General features: G+C 39.2%; 1 protein-coding gene across 10 annotated transcripts in view; it reads right to left on the bottom strand.

Annotated features, from left to right (window-relative positions):
• Positions 1–21796, bottom strand: part of NVL (nuclear VCP like) — a 136267-nt gene that overhangs the window by 104266 nt on the left and 10205 nt on the right. For 9 of the 10 annotated variants that reach the window (XR_012122748.1, XR_012122749.1, XR_012122747.1 and 6 more), the window contains 8 exons: positions 16074–16131; positions 15010–15276; positions 12528–12657; positions 12197–12273; positions 11584–11718; positions 11088–11189; positions 8466–8583; positions 4191–4335 (listed from right to left, as the gene is read on the bottom strand). Coding sequence is in view for 7 of the 10 variants with exons in the window: in XM_073216668.1 (XP_073072769.1) it covers positions 4191–4335; positions 8466–8583; positions 11088–11189; positions 11584–11718; positions 12197–12273; positions 12528–12657; positions 15010–15276; positions 16074–16131 (1032 nt within the window). In the remaining 3 variants the exon portion in view is untranslated. Of the gene's footprint in view, positions 1–4190; positions 4336–8465; positions 8584–11087; positions 11190–11583; positions 11719–12196; positions 12274–12527; positions 12658–15009; positions 15277–16073; positions 16134–21796 lie in introns of all 10 variants that reach the window. The other variant, XM_073216673.1, reaches the window with a different exon arrangement.

Raw genomic sequence — 21796 nt, 5'->3', positions numbered from 1 at the left:
GATTTTCCCACAGTCTTTTACTTTCCATTTGTTCCTCAGCCATTCCAGCGTGGGTCTCACCTCACTGTTTCAGACAGCTGTGGCCACCATGGCCTCTGGGCTGCTAAGTCCAAGTGCCCTCCTCCTAGCACTCATTAACTGTATCCCTTGGGCTCACATGCTGTACCTCCAGGGCTCCTGATGCTCTTCCATGCCCTTGGCCTATTGGTGTCCTGGAACCTCTGATGTTTGCTCTGTACTGTCATTCTGGACAAGCTCATCTACGTTCCTGACTTCAACAGCCACTGATATACTGATGATGCCCAACTTTCTCTTCCCCAGAGCTCCAGACTCATCTGTCTCCATTGCTAACTTGATTATCTCTACTTGGAAATCCTGTAAGTATCCCTAACTTAACTGACCTTGTCTTCTCCATCCATCCCCAAAATCTCTTCTAAAATCTGCTTGTCCTTCACATTCTCCCTTCAGACAGGATCCTGGTAAAGACCTCTCCCCTTCCCCCTCCCACCGCAGCTCTGCCCCTTTGCAATGGCAGTAGTGTGGCCCTCAGGGAGGAAGAAGCAGTTCCTTACTGTTCACACTGCGTTCCCGGAGCCCTCCTTAGCCAGGACCCCAAGCTGTCCCACTATCCTTCATTGGCCATGCAGAGACCTTAGCCACTGCTCACAAGGCCAAACAGGCACCTAGCCCTTATGCATCAGAGGCTGAAGCGAGTCTTTGGTGCTGTTTGCCTGCTCCCTGATTTCTCAGATCTCTGAACTGTGGGCCACAGCAACAACTCCTGGTTGCTGTGTAAAACCACAGCTCTCTGTTGGCAGCAGGGGAGCACACCAGTTCGGCATAGGAAAAATGCTGTCAGCTAATCCCAGGCTGTTAGGACACCAGGTCTGCAGGGCAGTGGGCACCTTCACTAAGAGCCAGAGAAACCTGACAGAGAATGGGTGAGAACAGGTAAGCAAGTTAACTCATTAGGATGCCTTTCCTCCTAGAGCTGAGAATGGGTCCACTCCCAGTGTCCTCTAGCCTGTCTCTGTAGCTACTGTTGTGGATGCGAAAAGAATGCGGAGGAAAGTACACAGCAGGTGGGTGGGCAAGGTAGGCCGGGTAGCCCCCTGCTCCTCTGACCCCTGCCCACGGGCACAGCCACTAACAAGTAGAGAGCAGCCTGCAAAGGCAGTGGGGTGCCAAGGGGTAAACAGACCACTCGTGGACCTCAGGAACCGAGACACCAGGGATCTAAGCATCTTAGTCACAGATAGCACAGGTGACCTCTGCAGACCAGTTGACACCTGGTCCTTGCAAAGGGCTTTTCTGAGCAGCACTGGTCACATGCTTCTGGGCAGCTGCTGCTTAAGGGCTTGGGAACCAAGATCAGAAAGGGGCTCCAACTGTGCCCCCAGCTCCACGGACAGGAGAACCAGAGCCCGGGGGCTAAGGTGGCCAATGCGAGCCAGCACATAAACACAGGTTGGCAAGCAGCAGAAGCCCCCTCCTTAGCCCCTTCCCACTCCTGCTCAAGCCAGGAGGGCTGCACAGTCATCAGACAACTGACTTCTCTGGCTTCCAGTACAGGCACACCTAGTTTTGTTGCATTTCACTTAGGAAATGCCTACAAATTGAAACACTGCTTTGAGCATGACTACTGGCACCATTTTTCTAACACATCTGCTCATTGTTTCTCTATCACATTTTGGTAATTCTCATAATATTTGACATTTTTTCATTACCACTATGTTTGTTATGGTGATCTCTGATCAGTGATCTTTAATATTACTATTGCAATTGTTTGGGGGTGCCACGAACCACAGCCATACAAGACAGTGAACTTAATTGATAAACGTGGTATATGTTCCGACTGCTCCACCAACTGGCCATTCCCCAGTCTCTTTTCTCTGTGGGCCTCCTCTTCCATGAGACATAACAACACTTAAATTAGGCCTGTTAACAACCGTTAACAGGTGTTCAAGTGAAAGGAAAAGTCACACATTCTCACTTCACATCAAATGCTAAAAACGATTAAGATCAAATGCTAAAAACGATTAAGCTCCGTGAAGAAGTGTGTTGGAAGCTGAGACATGCTGAATGCTAGGCCTCTTGCACCAGCTGGCCAAGCTGTGAATGCGAAGGAAGTTAGGGTGAAGGAATGAACATGAAGCAGCCTTATTGCTGATATGGAGAAAAGTTCTAGTAGTCTGGACAGAAGATGAAACCAGCCACAATCTTATCCAGAGCAAGGCCCTGACTCTCTTCAATTCCCTGAGGCAAAAGAAGCTGCAGAGGAAAAGTCTGAAGCTGGCAGAGGCTGGTTCATGAAGTTTAAGGAAGGATGCCATCTCCATAACATAAAAGTGCACGTGAAGCAGCAAGTGCTGATGGAGAGGCTGCAGCAAGTTATCCAAAAGAGCCAGCTGTGATTGTTGAAGGTGGATGCACTGAACCACAGATTTTCAGTGTAGATGAAATGGCTTTCCACTGGAAGAAGATGCCGTCTAGGACTCTCATAGCTGGAGAGAAGTCAACACCTGGCTGCCAAGCTTCAAAGGACAGGCTGACTCTCTTGTTTGGGGATAACGCAGGAGGTGACTTTAGGTTGAAGCCAGTGCTCACTGACTACTCCACAAGTTCTACGGCCCTTAAGGATTATGCTAAATCTGCTTGTGCACTAGAAATGGAACAACAAAGTCTGGATGACAGCACATCTGTTTACAACATGTTTTACTAAGTATTTTAAGCCCACTACTGAGACCTACTGCTCAGGAAAAGATTTCTTTTATAAAATGACTGCTCTTCAACAATACATGCAGTCAGCTAAGAGCTCTGATGAGGATGGACAGTAAGATTAATGTTGTTTTCATGCCTGCTAACATAGCATCCATTCTGCAGTCCAGGGATCATGCAGTCATTTCGACCTTCAAGTCCTGTAACTGAAGAAATACATTTTATAAGGCTACAGCTGCCATAGACAGTGATTCCTCTGATGGATCTGGGCAAACCTTCTGGAAAGGACTCACCATTCCAGATGCCCTTAAGAACATTCCTGATTCACAGGAAAAGGTCAAATATCAACACTAACAGAAGTTTGGAAGCTGATTCCAACCCTCAGGGGTGACTTTGAGGGATTCAAGACCTCAGTGGAGGAATTAACTGCATGTGTGGTAGGAAGAGCAAGCAAACTAGAATCAGAAGTGGAGCCTGAAGATGTGACTGAACTGCTGCACCTCAGGATCAAACCTCAGTGGATGAGGAACTGTTTCCTGTGGACAAGTAAAGAAAGTGGTTTCTTGAGATGGAACGCACTCCTGGTGAAGATACTGTGACAACTGTGGAAAGGACAACAAAGGATTTAGAAATATGACATAAACTTAGTTGATAAAGCAGTGGCAGGGCCTGAGAGAACTGACTCCAATTTTGAAAGTTCTCCTATGAGTAGATGTTATCAAACAGCATCATATGCTACAGAGAATTTGCTCATGAAAGGAAAAGTCAATGGATGTGGCAAACTTCAATCTTCTTTTTATAACAAATTGCCACAGCAACACCGACCTTCAGCAACCACCCATATCAGCCAACAGCCACCAACACTGAGGCAAGACCCTCCACCAGCAACAAGATTATGACTTCACTTAAAGCTCAGATTAGCATTTTTAGCAGCAGAGTATTTTTAAATTAAGGTATGTACATGTTTTCAGACCTAATTCTACCCCACACTTAACAGCATAACCAAAACTCTTACATGCACTGGGAAACCTATAAATTCAACTGACTTGCTTTATAGTGAACTTTGAAGTGGTCTGGCAGTAAATCCACAGTATCTTCAAGGTAGGCCTGCGCTCAGATTTAACTTACACATGGTCCAGAGAGCACTGCTCTATTCCATAGCTCTAGACACTGTCCCTAATTTGGTCAGCTAATGAAAAAACTCAAACCACTGTTAAAAAGACCAGACAAACAAATACTGGTACGTAAGTCCATTATCACTAATGAAAAAACAGACTCAATTTTCTATTGATGAGTAAATTATTTTCTTAAGCATTAATTTAATGCAGGCTTTTTCCATTCCAAATTAATTCACTGGCATGAAAGAAAAAAAAAAGACAAAAGGCTACATGGTATTTCTAACTCCTCGTTTTCAAAGCATTCAGTTCAGATGACATACTGGCATACAAACTTCATTTTATAAAGGTATATACCTTTCCCTGGATGCTTCATCTGGGATACCAAGACATATTTCACGGTCGAACCTCCCTGCACGTCTCAAAGCAGGGTCGAGCGAGTCTGGTCGGTTAGTAGCTCCAATGATTAGCACCTGAGCTGTAGTGGCCACATTATTCAGATCTAGTAAGAACGAGACACAGGGTGAGAGGTATACAGACGCTTGACATTGAGGACAATAATGGTTACCCAAGCCATTTAAGTGGTTAAAGTATTACACATTTTGACAGCAATATATATAAAATTCACATTTACTACACGTCTAATTAGTGAAAGATAGGATGATGATACACGGGAATTTTGTCCTCAGGCAGCTCCCAATCTACTGAGAAATCCATAGGACAAATTTTGACAAATGGAATAGGTATAAACTAGGACCATTTGCCATATTATGAATTTGGATTGAGAAAAAGAGAGTTGGTAGAGGAGGTAACATTCTGGAAAAGCCTTAAAGGGTGAATAGGATACTAATAAGCAGAGACATAGTGAATGAAATTCTACAAGGAATAAATGGTGAGTGAAGGAAAGAGGCACCAACAGGTGTGGCATGCTTACTATACCAGGTGAGCAGTCCCAGAGCAAGGAGGCTGGGTGGGACTCACGGTCTATGTCTGAAAAGAGACTGATGGCATTAATGCGAGACAGGGACACACTATAGTCTTCAGTTGCTCTGGCTTAATCTAGAGACAGATTTTTTAGGAATGGACAGAACCAAGGGCCTAAAGGATATCTTTTCTTATTATTTCTCTCAAATGAATGAGGACTGAAAAGCAGGGACTCTGAGGTTACAGGCCTTCACAGGTAGTACGAAGGTAAGACACTAAGTACTTGAACAGCCAAATCAGGAGTTTATGGAATATTCTTTAGCCAACAGGAAGCCATGAAAGGTTTTATTGATAAGATGTGTCTCAGACAATTCTAAAATTCTCATTTCCAACAGAGTAATAAGAGAAAAAAGGGAAGAGTGTGCTGTGATTTGATTACAATAATCAGGTGAGAAGTAAGTGAGGTAAGGCAGGAATGTAGTAAAAAAAAAAAAAGGAAAGGCCGTATTTAAGTACAACATTGTAGATGGGATCAAACACTAAGCAAATGTCCAAATGTGAAAGGTCAGAAAGAAGGAAGAGACAGGGGTGGCCAGGTTGGGCGAGGCTGTAAAGCATGGGACACAGAAAGAGCTGAAGGAGGCAGGGCAGCTACCAGGAGAGCACGTGGGCTTTGGACACACCAAGCATGGGGTGTGCAAGTATCTGGCAGGCACTTGGGAATGTGGGCTTGAAGCTTATTAGAAATCATGGTGAGATGTAATTTGAGAATTTCTCTTTGAAGAACTGAGCAGGAGACAAAGGGAAATGGGTAGAAAGCGAGAAGAAAAGATCCAGTGTAAAACCGTACAGAATGTCTTTATTTAAGTAATGGTAAAATGAGGCAAGTAGTACAGGAAATTGCTGAGGAGCTGTCAGAGATCCAGGACGGGAAGAGCAGTGCTGCCCAAGCCAAGTGAGCTCACGTGGGCACTCAGGCCAAGGGGGAGACAGCAGCAAGGCCCTACTTCAGGCCCCCACTTTCTCAGGCACCCCCACCACAATGAGGAAAGAGGAAACTGAAGAACAGAGGCTTAGACGGAGAGGATGAAAGCCAGCTCAGAGGCGTGCACGTACCACCAGCCATGCAGCTCCTACGGTTACTTCCAGTGCAAAGGTGGAGCTGGATGTGCACTAAGGGGTGGGGTATAGGACAGAATGGAAGCAGAAACATTTCCTTAGCTGACAGAGGCTGTTAATTCTAATAAATTTCCGGCTGAAAAGAATAGAGCATAAGGTAGTAGCTCTGGGTGAGACTGGAAAGCTCTTCAATACCTCTGGCAAACTGAGTAAAAGCAATCAGCCAAAGAGGCCCAGCTTTAAGATGACTGAATAAGCAAAGAACGGGAAACAGGTTAACACCTCCCAATTCAGGTGGCATCAGGAGCCACACATCTGCATTCACACAGGACTATCGTACACCAAGTCCCCCTGTACTAAGGCTGGCATAGAGCCAAGCTGTTCTGCTGACTTGTGCACATTTTACATTTCACAAGGAATGACTGACAGTAGGAATTTGCTTCCCTTTTCTAGTTCGTGTTGCTCAGATACCACTCTTCATGGTATACTCTGAGCGTATCATGGGTTAATAACAGATTTCAAAAAGAACAATCATGGAAATCTTACATCTTCGGTAATGAAAAAATCCTTTCACAGGAAATCCATATTTAGCAACACAAGTACCATTTCAAATGCTACTTTTCCCCTTCTTTGTTCTGAATGAAGTCATATGAAAGATAAAAATCAGACCTCAGCTAGCACTGGCCACCCACTGCCAAGATAAATCCCACTCTTTTTCTCCCTCTTTTAGAATATGATTCAATCAAGTCAAATTGAATTTACATTAGCCGAAAGTTTGAACTTCAGATTATAAAATAAAAGAAGTAAAGTTTTATTTATTTCTACATAGCATGAAAAGGAACTAGTTAATGTATTTCTGGGAATAATAGCTCTTACACATAAAGGAAGCATTTGTGGGTAGCTCATTAGCTGCACATGTGTAAATAAGCATCTAGCCTGTGCTTTGCCAATGACTCACTGTGTGAACTTGGCCCTTCACTGTTCGGGCATCAGCTTCCTCATGTACACACAAAACGATGTTTTAAAATCCTTTCCAGCTCTTAGTAAAGTATACCTGAGTTTTAAGTTTTTGAAATTAGGTAAAATTAGTTCTATTAAGTGGTCTCGTTATCTTGTTCGTATTAATTTACTTAAAAGCTTTAAATCATTAATATTTCAAATTTTTAAGTCTGAACTAATAAGGTTTTACTAAATTCTCAAACTGTAGGGAAGAAACAACCACATGGGGCAGGCTATTTTGGGGGATGACTGTAAGTTGAATTGTTTACTGTCCTATTTTGGTTCCTAAAAAGGGAACCTTAAAACCCACACTGAGATACACATCAAAAATCTGCTTACTCTTTGTAAGCACCTTTTAATCTCTCTGAAATCAGAATGCTTCTACTATCTTTATGGTAACATTGTGTCACAGTTTGATTGGTAGTGTCCTTTTTCCTCCTTAGAGGTACATAAAATAATGGTATACCTTGTAAATGATAACAATTTAGCTACCATAAAATATGGTAATTGAGAACATAGGCCTCAAAACACTGCAAGAAAATTTTAGATAAAAATAAAACTGCAGAATAAGCAACCTACAACCTAGCACAAGGAACACAACATAGGCACTACTTCAATCTTCTTGTGCACAAAAACACTCTTTGACAGTAGTTCCAAAAGTTCTACTTGTTCTGATTCCAATTTTCCTCCACATTTGTATCTAAAAACCATTAAAAGCAAGTTAAAGACGAGGAAAGAACTGCAATATATTTAAACAAAGGGTCTGTTTCTATAATATATTAAAATATGTTTCTTCAAATCAATTTTTAAAAAATAATTCAATAGAATAATGGGCAAAGGATGAGAAAAGGCATTTTGAATATGATACAAATAGCCGAAGAAATACGGAAAGATGATCAACCTCAATGGTAATCAGGAAATGCAAATTAAAATGGATATCAATTTTTACCCATAAGACTGACAAAATTTAAAACCACAGATAACATTCAGTATTGTGAAGGATCTGGAAAAAGGGTGACTCTCATACAGTATTGGTAGTAAAGTAAATTGCAAAGTACTTTTGGAAGGCAATTGGCCATTTCCCATGAAAATTTAAAATACGTGATCTTTAACCATCAGTTCTATTTTTAGTATTAATCCTAGAAAAATACATGGGCACCAAAAAGGCTCATTTAAGGATATTCCCTTCAGCTTGTTGTAAAGCAAAAAACAAAATGAGAATGCTTAAGTACAATATGATAAATCTATCCTAAAGAATATAATGCAAAAGTTAAAAAGAGGTAAATATAATTAAAATGGCAACATTTCCAAGACATAGTATTAAGATACAAAGAGCAAGTTACAGAAAAATGTTATTGTAAAAGGCAAAACAATACACATTCATGTGTATTAAATGCATTAAAAATTATAAGATATACTCCAAAAAGTAAATGAGTAAATTGTCATATTTGAAAAAAAATTTTTGAAAAAAAAAAAAGATTAGCTTTTTACTGAGTTTTATTGTATTTGAATGTTTTATATCCTCACAGGTTACTCACACTACTGAAAAAAAAAATTTGTCTTAAAGCAAATTCATTATTTTAAACTGACCATCCATGCAGGTTAGGAGCTGGGCTACAATTCTTCGTTCCATATCTTTTGAAGCAACTTCTCTTCTGGGAGTAATAGCATCAATTTCATCAATAAAAAGGATACAGGGTGCATTTGACTAGAAGTAGGAATATCACAAAAAGACAATCATAAATATATTCCCTACAGTGTAGCATAGTTAAGTTTATACATTTTTAAAAACCTTAAAGTTCAAGAATCATTTACCAAAAGAATAACCCTAAAGAATTAGGTAGTGCACAGCATATTACTTGGAATTTTTATCAGATTTAAGAGAAGCAAGATGCTTAAAAGAGGACAGTAAGAGACCACATATAGGATAACACATTCATCATCTTCCCATCAATCCATGTTCTGTGATGAAAGTCTATTGAAATTCGTAAATTAGGCATTATTTGCTATGCTCTGAAATATAAAGTTAAATCCATAAACTTTTAAGTAGAAAACCTAAGCTTATTACAAATGTTAGATGAGTGTTGCTACTGACATAAAAATATCCAAGCTTTTCTTTAAAATCTGCTATGAGAGAGATTTAAGAAGCACTACAGGCACTGTTTTTATTTTTTTGTTGTGGTAAAATATTTACCACTTTAAACTCTATAGCATCTTACTATACTAATGGACAGCGATTAAAGTGGGGTAGGGGGGTGGTGAGGACTTGATAATATGGGTGAATGTTGAAACTGTGTTGCTCATGTGAAACCTTTGTAAGATTGTCTATCAGTGATACCTTAATTAAAACAAAAATTTACCATATTAAGCCTAGTTTATTGTAATTAAATACATTCACATTGTTGTGCAACCATTTTCATCATCCTATACCGAGCGTGTTGGAGGCTTATTCTGAAGACCATACTGAAGAAGGGAGAACAGTAAAGTCCCAATACAGCAGTATAGATAATGATCACCTTTGGTCTTTTTTTAAACAGAAGCTGGATATAGTTGAGACAGAATAAGTAAGACAGAATAAGTTAAGACAAGAGTATAAGCATCAACCACCTGGAATAGTGAAATTCATAGGGCAGAAAGTATAACATTGAGTGCCAGAGGCTAGATGGAGGGGAAAATGGGGAGCTAGCGGTTAATGGGGACAGAGTTTCAGGTGAGAAGATGGGAAGTTCTGGAGATGGATGGGGGTGATGGTCACACAATATTAGCGCACTTAATGGCAAAGAACCATACTCTTAAAAATGTTTAGAATGGTAAATTTAAGTTAAAAATACTCTACTGTAAAACATAATGATAAGAGATAAGCATTAGTTGAAATGAAAAATTCTAATAAATTTAAAAAATCTAAAGCACAGTTCATGCTTAGTTTATCATGAGCTACACTGGTGATGCTAAGAGTCACACTCAGCCTGGCTAAAAAGATCCCAAAGCCATGGGGACCAATGTCAATTTAAAGGAAAAGAAACCAGGCCCATCACTAGATGGCTCTGTCCCAGTCCTCCTCATGACTGTTTGGTACCTATGACTGCTAGACAAATTAACCAGGTACAAAAGAGAAACTTAGAGAGCAAAGTCTCAGAAAGCAAGCAAATAGTATCTGTCAATGAGTTGGAGACCGAATGAGAAAAAAAGAGTAAGTGATGGTCATCGGAATTTAACCTAAAGAAAGCATACAGTTTTCAACACAGAACCATTTGATGTGATATGACATTTTGTTCACTGATACACAGACTTTTCTATACTCACTTTCATTAGGGGGACACAGAGGTCTGGGAAAGAGGGGGTTAGCCTATGTATTTACTGGGCACCTACAGTCAGGCATCTCACCAGCCCAGTACTGGCTCAAGATGTCAACACCAAACTAACAGCATAAAGATGTCATTTGTCTCTTTTCCCATTCATTATTGTGTTTACCATTAGCACAAAACACACTACTTGTTTTCTGGCTGGGCATGCCAGTTTCAGAAGTAAATTGAGCTCATTCTGGAAAACAGGCAACACCTGCAAGTTCCAGCTCTGCTCTGCACAGCACCCTTCCTGCCCTTGCTCTGCATTTTCCTGTACTGCCCAAACCTTTTTCAGTGTCACTCTACAAACCACACCATGTAGATTGGCTCTTACATTCTTGCTTTGGCCACAAATGTCATCTTCCTGAGAAGTTCTTAAACACCCAAATATTAATAACATGGATTATAGTTAGGATAAAATCCAACAATCTCTTTGGTAACAGAATTTTCACAACTTCAATTAAGCAAACAGGTAAGAGTTTATCTTGGCATTTCTATGGTTGCTTTTGTAATGTGATAATCCTAAATTTTAAAAACATTCACATTGCTTTCAAGGTGTCTGTTGAAACCTAAGATGAGGAAAGAAGCAAAAGAAAGTTATCAAGAATAATCTAATCTATGTTTGACACATGACTACTGGGTACAACGGCCCAGAGCTTCTCACCAATTATACTTACATTTGCAGATTAAACACTATTTCAACCAACAGTCTGTATCAGTAAATCTACTTTAAACACTGAATTAGCATAGGTGGCCAGTGAATGGGTTAATGAATGAGTTAACAAACACCAGCATCAGAGAAGATGGGATGTCCAACGCGGCCTTCTACAATCTGACAATGTGACATCAGGGTCATTAAACGACTCACCATGGCTTGTTCAAACAGTTCTCTCAACTTCTGTTCAGACTCTCCAGATACTCCAGATACAATTTCTGTAGCAGCCACTTTTAGAATTGGAAGGTCAAGTTCCTAGGCACATACATAAAAAGAATGAGCAGATTTTCAAATTTTAACTTCCTAACTTTTCCTCTAGTCAGTTCCTATCTCAAAATTACATTTTTAAAATGACTAATTTTCTAAGACTCTTGTGTTGGTCCAATGCAAAGCACTATTAAAAACCTAGTTTCATGCAAACATAAAGAGAAGTAACTAAAAAGAAAATGAAGTGTTAAAAGAAGGGTTTACAGCTCTAATATTTTGCCATATAAATAGTTAAAAAAAATAGCATCTCAGAAATAGCATGAGAGGTAAAAAAAAAAATGAAGGGAGCAGTCTTGCCAGGTCTGAGTCAAACTGACAACAGAGAAATAGAACAAAAACAAACAAAAAGTAACAGAATCAAATGAGCGTCAGAAAACCTCACCCCAGCAATTGCATGTGCAAGTAGCGTCTTCCCACAGCCTGGTGGTCCATGAAGGAGAACCCCACAGGGGGGTACAACACCCAGGTGGTGGTATACCTCTGGGTGACGCATGTGTATGAGCATCTTGCAGACTTCCTAGCAGGGAGTAAACAGGAAAGTTGTCTTTCACAGCCCCAGAGAGAATGAATCAATGTGAAATGAAATGTCTTATTCTTTGAAGCAGCAAAATTATAGCAGGAGGGCACAGGCAGACTTCCATCTATTTGCCCCAGTTCTGGTACTTCTTGTGTGACTTCAGGAATGACCTAAGCTTCCATCCCCTCAGCTGTCACAGTATCTGCCTTGCAGATATAATGAAAAGTAACTAGCATGATAATTGGAACAGAGTGGACACTAAAAAATAAATAGTAACCACCATTATTACTACTGTTAGATAATATTACTTACAAAGCATGTATCTTACATAATTAAACGGTACAAGTCAGGTTTGCCCTTTGCCCCTTCCCAGTCTCCTTTTTTACACCCACTTCCTATTAGAAACAGAGGTCTGCACTGTTTGCAAAACTGATTAGCAATGTATGCACCTAAGGTAAAACTCTGAACTTGAACTAACTTTTAATGTTGTATCATTGCCTCCAATATCTTCAAACTTCACATTGGAGATCTGCAATTCTAGCCCCCTTGCTTTAGCTGGTAAACAGAAAGGAGAAAGTGAAAAGATTAGTGACTCAGTAGTAACTCATATTTAATAATCTTTAGGTAAACAGAGATCCATTAGATACTGAAATCTTTTCTAACAAATGTTTCTGCACATACAGCCTGGAAAAGTGATGCTTCTCAGAGCATACAATCACCCATCCCACCATGTGCTTCACCTTTCATTGCAGGCCAAGTTCAATTTCTCCATCAACTTCCTGAACCACCCACCCCACAATGTACCTCACCTTTCTTTCGCAGGGCAGCTTCAGTTTCTCCATCAACTTCCTGAGTATCTTTCTTCCTTTTGCTTCCTGTGCTCTTGAGCCTGCCTTTCCTTTTTTTATTACTCTTCAGAAGAGAAGAACCTTTTGAATCCTGGAAAGAAAAGACATTTAAATATGCCATGCTTGAAGTTATAATGCCAATGTTTTCTTAAATATGGGTATTTGCTAAAATAATCCATGCCTGCCCTACCCTAGGTCAGCTTTCCCAGCCTGTCTGTTCAAGGATGATCCATGGGGATGTCCTTCTCCACAGCCTTAAAGCTCATTTCATATACTAACCCCTGAAAACCTCTTTTCCAGACTCTTCTAGTTAGAATTAATCTCTTCCTCACATTCACACGACACTGAATTGGTAACTGCATTATAGCTTACTACTGGTAGTTGAGTGATTCACCTAAGTTTCTCTCACTGAATGGAGAGCTTCTGGAGTGAGGACACCTCCTTCATCTTTTATTTCTCACTGAGGCTTTTACACAGTTGGTGTTCATTTGATGTCACTAAATTAAATATGACTACAGAGCTGCTTTGACAGCCATAAAAAAGCATAAAGTATATAGCTGACCCTTGAACAGCATGGTTTGAACTATGTAAGTCCACTCAGATACAAATTTTTTTTAAATAAATATACCAGGAAATTTTTTGGAGATCTGCATCAAGTTTGAAAACATTTTCCACTCTCTAGCTTACTGTAATAATACATTATACAATATATATAACACACAAAACAGGTGTTAATCCATCATTTATGTTATCAATAAACCTTCCAGTAGGCTATCAGCAGTTAAGTTTTTGGGGAGTCAAAAGTTAAACACAACTTTCTGAAGGCAAAGGGGTCAGCACCCCTAGCCCCTGTATTGTTAAAGGGTCAACTATCGTTCAGCCTAAGAATAAAGCTCTTTCCTGACCTTGCCAACCATAATAATGTTCTCTAAACATTAGATTAATGATTAAATAAAGGAAAGAGATTTGGAAAAGGCCCATTAGTAATTCAAATGGGGCAAGGTTTTGCCAAATCAAAAGGCTCGGTTCTTAGAGCAGTTGTCCAGGAATTTAATGTGAGCCACATATTAACTTTATATATGCTGGTAGCCACATTTAAAAAGGGAAAAAAGGAACAACTGAAATTAGCCATCTATTTTACTTAACCAAATATATTCAAAATGTAATCATCTCAACATACAGTTGGTATTAAAAAATTTGACATGTCTATACTGATTTTTATAAGAAGACTTCAAACCCACTGTGCACAGTATGCTTATAACACATCTCAATTCAGACATGACATTTTCATGGGTGATACCTGATTTAGATTTAGATTTCATAAAATTTATAGCTAAAAAAGTAGATACCCAGGTTGCTCCAAGCAGATTTAGAAGTTTTCTAAGAACTGAACTATTTTTGAATTTAAATTTAAATCAAAACTTAAGTTCTCAGTTCTACAAGCACATTTCAAGTGCTCATCAGCTACATGTGGCTGGCACTCATCACACTGGATAGTAAGCCCTAAGCACTGTCAGCTACTCCATGCTGGGATAGATTACTTAAACCCCTCTTGTTCTGCCAGGTATTGAAAACAATCAGTTGAGAATGGTGCCCAATGCATTCACTTGGAGCTTTCTCATCAAGCTTTAGTTTTCTCTAAGTATGGTATACTTCAATTTAAAAAGGTAAAAAATAAAAGGGGGGGAACTAATTATTCTGTACACTTAAAAAAAAACTGAGGTATCATTGGTATACAATCTTATGAAGGTTTCACATGAGCAACAATGTGGTTTCAACTATTCTATAGACTTTAATAATGCCATTTATGTAGGATCCTTCACAGCATTATCCCAAACTTTAAACAAACCACATTGCTGTTTTAGCAGCTGCATTACCTTCTTCCTACAACTATCAACTTTCTTTAACATATACCCAGAGTGGTTATTCTTTAACTCTGACTAGTAAATGCATCTCATTTGATAGTTCATCAAAAAACTGACCACCACATAGACAGGCACAGATTAAACAAAGTCCCTGCTCTCCTGGAGACTGAGAGAGCATCCAGTCAAGACAGACAAAGAAAAATCCCAACTAAATAATTATACCAGTGGTTTTAAGTGCTTTCTAAAAAAGTGAAGCCATTAGAGGGTTTTTAATACAAGAATGACAATAACCTGACTGACTCTGTAAATAAGGTCTCTCTCTGTGAAGAATAACCTAGGGAACAAGAACAGAGTCTGACCCTCAACTGGAAGATATTTCAATAGTTAAGGCAAGAGAGAGTACAAGCTTAGAATAAGATGGAAAATGGTGGTAGTGGGAAGTGATCAAGTTCTATGTGTACTTCAGAGTTCCAATTCTTTTATAAAACACGAGAATCTGCTTACTATAACATTCAATGAAAAGGTTAGATCATCTTCCAACATCGTAGGGCTAATCTCTCACTACAAAATACATCTACCTGAGATACTGGCTTCTTACGATTACTTTTCTCATCTGGTAGTTCCATGAAAAAACCGTCTTTCTTTCCACTTGGAGTTTTGTCAATAAACCATCCTCCTTCAGAACCTGTGATAGGGATCTTCAAAGGAATGGAGCCTGTTTTGGAAGTTATCCGTGGTGCTGAAATGGCGGTTTCTCTTTGCTCCATCTCAGGAGTACTTGATACAGCATCAGGATTTCCTTTCCGATATAAGGAGAGCAGGGAACTGTTCATGTGATTTGCTGACTGGCAGAAACATGATTTTAGCAGGAATCACTCAACAGGTCCTCACAATAGTTTATTACTCACATCAGTAAGTCTGTACATTTCACTGTCAACACTTTCTCTATTGTCATAAAATATAGGTGTTCACCATACAACAATTCACAAAGAAACATTTACTATTCAAAAAGATGTATCTCCCTCCACTCTAAGTTAATACACCAATTCATAATTGGCAGTTAAATAAAGCCAAGTGAGTATGATCGTGTTAAAAAAAAAATAACAGAAGCAAGTATGAAAATGAGCTGCTGCTAATGAGTCACTACTATCTCATCAATTCAAAATGGGATCAAATTTAACTCAGTATCATCATGACTTTGCAATAAATTCAAAAACTGAATTATCAATGGGGAAAAAATAAAGCAAGTTATAAAAAATTTGACATATTATTCCCATACTTACTTTTAATCTAAGCCTATTCATTGGCAATGTCAGCTCTTCGGACAACACAATTCAGCTCATAACACTGCTCCTCTTGCTCCCTTTTTTACCTTTTACTATTAATTCCCCTTTCCATTCCTGTCTGCCCTTATTTCTGGCCATTTTCTTCCCTTCCTTTTCCAGTATAATAGGTTATCAACACAAATACTGGAAGGATGGCTAACTTAAGAGGTCATCAACACAGTATACAGGAAATACTCAATTATTTACTAATGAAAATATATTCAACATCTCTTATTCTATTGAACACTGATTTTTTTTTCTAATGAGGGTCCAAAATGATGAAAAATCAAAGTAGGTCCATTAAATATTTGGCTTACCTGTGGATCTGGGTAATCTTCCATATTAGATTCATCATCTGAATAGTTTCCAATATACCTCAGTAAAAAGAAGAAAAAGACTTTAAAGGTTTTCTCCCCCTAAAAAAATTACCACCCAATATTATGCTCAGTGAAATAAGCCAGGTGGAGAAAGACAAGTACCAAATGATTTCACTCATATGTGGAGTATAAGAACAAAGAAAAAACTGAAGGAACAAAACAGCAGCAGAATCACAGAACCCAAGAATGGACTAACAGTTATCAAAGGGAAAGGGACTGGGGAGAACGGATGCGAAGGGAGGGATAAGGAAGGGGGCGGGGGCATTATGATTAGCATGTATAATGGAGGGGAGGCACAGGGAAGGCTGTGCAACACAGAGAAGACAAGTAGTGATTCTACAGCATCTTACTATGCTGATGGACAGTGACTGTAATGGGGTTTGTGGGTCAACTTGGTGTAAAGGGGACTTGGTGATGGGGGGAGTCTGGTAAACATAATATTCCTCATGTAATTGCAGATTGATGATACCAAAAAAAAAAAAAAAAAATTACCACCCAAAACAAGAAAATGTACTGAGGCAAAATATTATGGGGGTTAAGAGTTCAGGCTTTGGAATCAGAGAAATCTGGACTGAAAATCCACCTTTACCAGTTAGTAGCTTCTGCTTAACTTTTCTGGGCCTCAGCTTCCTTATGTACAAAATGGACTTGATAAATAATGTCTATCTCATTGGGTTATTAGAGATTTAAATGAAAGCTTGCAGAGTCCTCAGCACAGAGTAAATGTTTAATAATTTGTGGTTATCTTGATCCTAACAATGAATAAATAAATTCCCATCAGATGCAAGGGTCTCATTTCCAAGTATTAGATGCCAGTAAAGGAAAAATTCCAGGAAGCCACAATTAAGCACCTTGAGTAACAAATCACACATTCACAATGATCAGGCCATGTGGACAAATATAACTTTTCTAGGGCTCTTCATGAGGAATGCAAGTACTTTTGAGTTTCATGTAATACAGCAAAAAACCAAGTATAAATCCTACTAATTACAAACTGAAAATGTAGTCTCAGTTCATTATAACCAAGATTTGTATCTAATAGCTTCAAGTAACTACAGTACTCTGGTACTACTTCTTCAGAAAATAATTAATAAGAAAAGCACTTTACCTATGTAAAAATATTTACATAAATGCTATGATCCCCCATTATAATTAAGATATGAATTATTTCATTATTCATCAAATTCAATTACTATGACTCGGGGCATTTCTAATCAATGTAAAAAAGGCTGAATATTCAACTACTTGGAAAAAAACTGCTTTGCCCAACAAACAAAATTAACTACAAGTGAATTAAAGAGTTAGATGTAACACCATTAAGGAACAAGAAAAAATTATACGTAATCATTCTACATACCCTTGTGACAGAGGTCTTTCTAAGCATATCAGCATAAACTAAAGAAAAAGACTGATAGATTTGACTAGGTAAATACACAGAACTTTCTCTAATCAAAAATGACTATAATAGAGCAGAGAAGATGGCGGCGTGAGTAGAGCAGTGGAAATCTCCTCCCAAAAACACATAGAGCTATGAAAATATAACAAAAAAAATCTTCCTAAAATAGAGACCACAGGACACAGGACAACATCCAGACCACACCCACACCTGCAAGAACCCAGCCCCTTGCGAAGGGGAGTGCTTTTTGGAAGTCTTAAAGGGGCAGGACAGGTCACTTAGACCAGAGGCAGGGAATCTGGGGATCTCTGGGCACTCTAACCCCCTGGGCAACAGGGAGGACAGAGGCCCCTTACGGAGATAAATAGCCTCCCGGCCACTTCCCCTCCAACGGGGCTCCACCACTTTGGAGGAGCAGCCCCAGCCAGGCCACGCCCACAGCAACAGCAGAGATAAACCCCATAGCAACTGGGCAGGAAGCAGAAGCCCTGTCTGCACACAGCTGCCCAGCACAACCCACTAGAGGTCGCTATTCTCCCAGGTGAGGAAGGCCACAAACCAACAAGAGGGAAGCTCTTCCAGCGGTAACTTGTACCAGCTCTGCACACTATCTCTATCACCATGAAAAGACAAAACTAGAGGCAGACAAAGATCACAGAGACAACACCTGAAAAGGAGACAGACCTAACCAGTCCTCCTGAAAAAGAATTCAAAATAAAAATCATGAACATGCTGACAGAGATGCAGAGTAAAATGCAAGAGCAATGGGATGAGATGCAAAGAAAAATGCAAGAGCAGTGGGATGAAGTCCGGAGGGAGATCACAGATGTCAGAAAGATCACAGAAGTGAAACAATCCCTGGAAGGGTTTATAAGCAGAATGGATAAGATGCAAGAGGCCACTGAAGGAATAGAAGCCAGAAAACAGGAACGTATAGAAGCTGACACAGAGAGAGATAAAAGGATCTCCAAGAATGAAACAACACTAAGAGAACTATGTGACCAAGCCAAAAGGAATAATATTCGTATTATAGGGATACCAGAAGAAGAAGAAAGAGGAAAAGGGAAAGTCTCTCTGAAGAAATAATTGCTGAAAACTTCCCCAAACTGGGGGAGGAAATAATCGAACAGACCATGGAATTACACAGAACCCCAAAGAGAAAGGATCCAAGGAGAAGAAACACCAAGACACATAGTAATTAAAATGGCAAGGATCAAGGACAAGGAAAGTTTTAAAGGCAGCTAGAGAGAAAAAGGTCACCTATAAAGGAAAACTCATCAGGCTAACATCAGACTTCTCAACAGAAACCCTACAGGCCAGAAGAGAATGGCATGATATACTTAATGCAATGAAACAGAAGGGCCTTGAACCAAGGATACTGTATCCAGCACGACTATCATTTAAATATGATGGCAGGATTAAACAATTCCCAGACAAGCAAAAGCTGAGGGAATTTGCTTCCCACAAACCACCTCTACAGGGCATCCTACAGGGATGCTCTAAATGGGAGCACCCCTAAAAAGAGCACAGGACAAAATGCACAACATATGAAGAATGGAGGAGGAGGAATAAGAAGGGAGAGAAGAAAAGAATCTCCAGACAGTGTATATAACAGCTCAATAAGCGAGCTAAGTTAGGCAGTAAGATACTAAAGAAGCTCACCTTGAACCTTTGGTAACCACGAATCTAAAGCCTGAAATGGCAATAAGTACATATCTCTCAACAGTCACCCTAAATGTAAATGGACTTAATGCAACAATCAAAAGACACAGAGTAATAGAATGGATAAAAAAGCAAGACCCATCTATATGCTGCTTACAAGAAACTCACCTTAAACCCAAAGATAAGCATAGACCAAAAGTCAAGGGATGGAAAAACATATTTCAGGCAAACAACAGTGAGAAGAAAGCAGGGGTTGCAGTACTAATATCAGACAAAATAGACTTCAAAACAAAGAAAGTAACAAGAGATAAAGAAGGACACTACATAATGATAAAGGGCTCAGTCCAACAAGAGGATATAACCATTCTAAATATATATGCACCCAATACAGGAGCACCAGCATATGTGAAGCAAATATTAACAGAACTAAAGAGGGAAATAGACTGCAATGCATTCATTGTAGGAGACTTCAACACACCACTCACACCGAAGGATAGATCCACCGGGCAGAAAATAAGTAAGGACACAGAGGCACTGCACAACACCCTAGAACAGATGGACCTAATAGACATCTATAGAACTCTACATCCAAAAGCAACAGGATATACATTCTTCTCAAGTGCACATGGAACATTCTCCAGAATAGACCACATACTAGCTCACAAAAAGAGCCTCAGTAAACTCCAAAATATTGAAATTCTACCAGCCAATTTTTCAGACCACAAAGGTATAAAAGTAGAAATAAATTCTACAAAGAAAACAAAAAGGCTCACAAACACATGGAGGCTTAACAACATCTACTAAATAATCAATGGATCAATGAACAAATCAAAATAGAGATCAAGGAATATATAGAAACAAATGACAACAACAACACTAAGTCCCAACTTCTGTGGGACGCAGCAAAAGCAGTCTTAAGAGGAAAGTATATAGCAATCCAGGCACACCTGAAGAAGGAAGAACAATCCCAAATGAATAGTCTAACATCACAATTATCAAAACTGGAAAAAGAAGAACAAATGAGGCCTAAAGTCAGCAGAAGGAGGGACATAATAAAGATCAGAGAAGAAATAAACAAAATTGAGAAGAATAAAACAATAGCAAAAATCAACAAAACCAAGAGCCGGTTCTTTGAGAAAATAAACAAAATAGATAAGCCTCTAGCCCAACTTATTAAGAGAAAAAGAGAATCAACATAAATCAACATAATCAGAAATGAGAATGGAAAAATCACGACAGACTCCACAGAAATACAAAGAATTATTAAAGACTACTATGAAAACCTATATGCCAACAAGCTGGAAAACCTAGAAGAAATGGACAACTTCCTAGAAAAATACAACCTCTCAAGACTGACCAAGGAAGAAACACAAAAGTTAAACAAACCAATTACGAGCAAAGAAATTGAAATGGTAATCAAAAAACTACCCAAGAACAAAACCCCGGGACGGACGGATTTACCTGGGAATTTTATCAGACACACAGAGAAGACATAATACCCATTCTCCTTAAAGTGTTCCAAAAAATAGAAGAAGAGGGAATACTCCCAAACTCATTCTATGAAGCCAACATCACCCTAAAACCAAAACCAGGCAAAGACCCCACCAAAAAAGAAAATTACAGACCAATATCCCTGATGAATGTAGATGCAAAAATACTCAATAAAATATTGGCAAACAATTCAACAGTATATCAAAAGGATCATACACCATGACCAAGTGGGATTCATTCCAGGGATGCAAGGATGGTACAACTTTCGAAAATCCATCAACATCATCCACCACATTAACAAAAAGAAAGACAAAAACCACATGATCATCTCCATAGATGCTGAAAAAGCATTTGACAAAATTCAACATCCATTCATGATAAAAACTCTCAGCAAAATGGGAATAGAGGGCACGTACCTCAACATAATAAAGGCCATATATGATAAACCCAGAGCCAGCATTATACTGAACAGCGAGAAGCTGAAAGCATTTCCTCTGAGATCGGGAACCAGACAGGGATGCCCACTCTCCCCACTGTTATTTAACACAGTACTGGAGGTCCTAGCCACGGCAATCAGACAAAACAAAGAAATACAAGGAATCCAGATTGGTAAAGAAGAAGTTAAACTGTCACTATTTGCAGATGATATGATACTGTACATAAAAAACCCTAAAGACTCCACTCCAAAACTACTAGAACTGATATCGGAATACAGCAAAGTTGCAGGATACAAAATCAACACATAGAAATCTGTAGCTTTCCTATACACTAACAACGAATCAATAGAAAGAGAAATCAGGAAAACAATTCCATTCACCACTGCACCAAAAAGAATAAAATACCTAGGAATAAACCTAACCAAAGAAGTGAAAGACTTATACTCTGAAAACTACAAGTCACTCTTAAGAGAAATTAAAGGGGACACTAATAAATGGAAACTCATCCCATGCTCATGGCTAGGAAGAATTAATATCGTCAAAATGGCCATCCTGCCCAAAGCAATATACAGATTTGATGCAATCCCTCTCAAATTACCAGCAACATTCTTCAATGAATTGGAACAAATAATTCAAAAATTCATATGGAAACACCAAAGACCCCGAATAGCCAAAGC

Source organism: Manis javanica, chromosome 11 (assembly GCF_040802235.1).
Source record: "Manis javanica isolate MJ-LG chromosome 11, MJ_LKY, whole genome shotgun sequence".
Lineage (NCBI taxonomy): Eukaryota > Metazoa > Chordata > Mammalia > Pholidota > Manidae > Manis > Manis javanica.
Note: the sequence above shows the minus strand (reverse complement) of the source record. Positions and strands in the feature narration are given on the sequence as shown.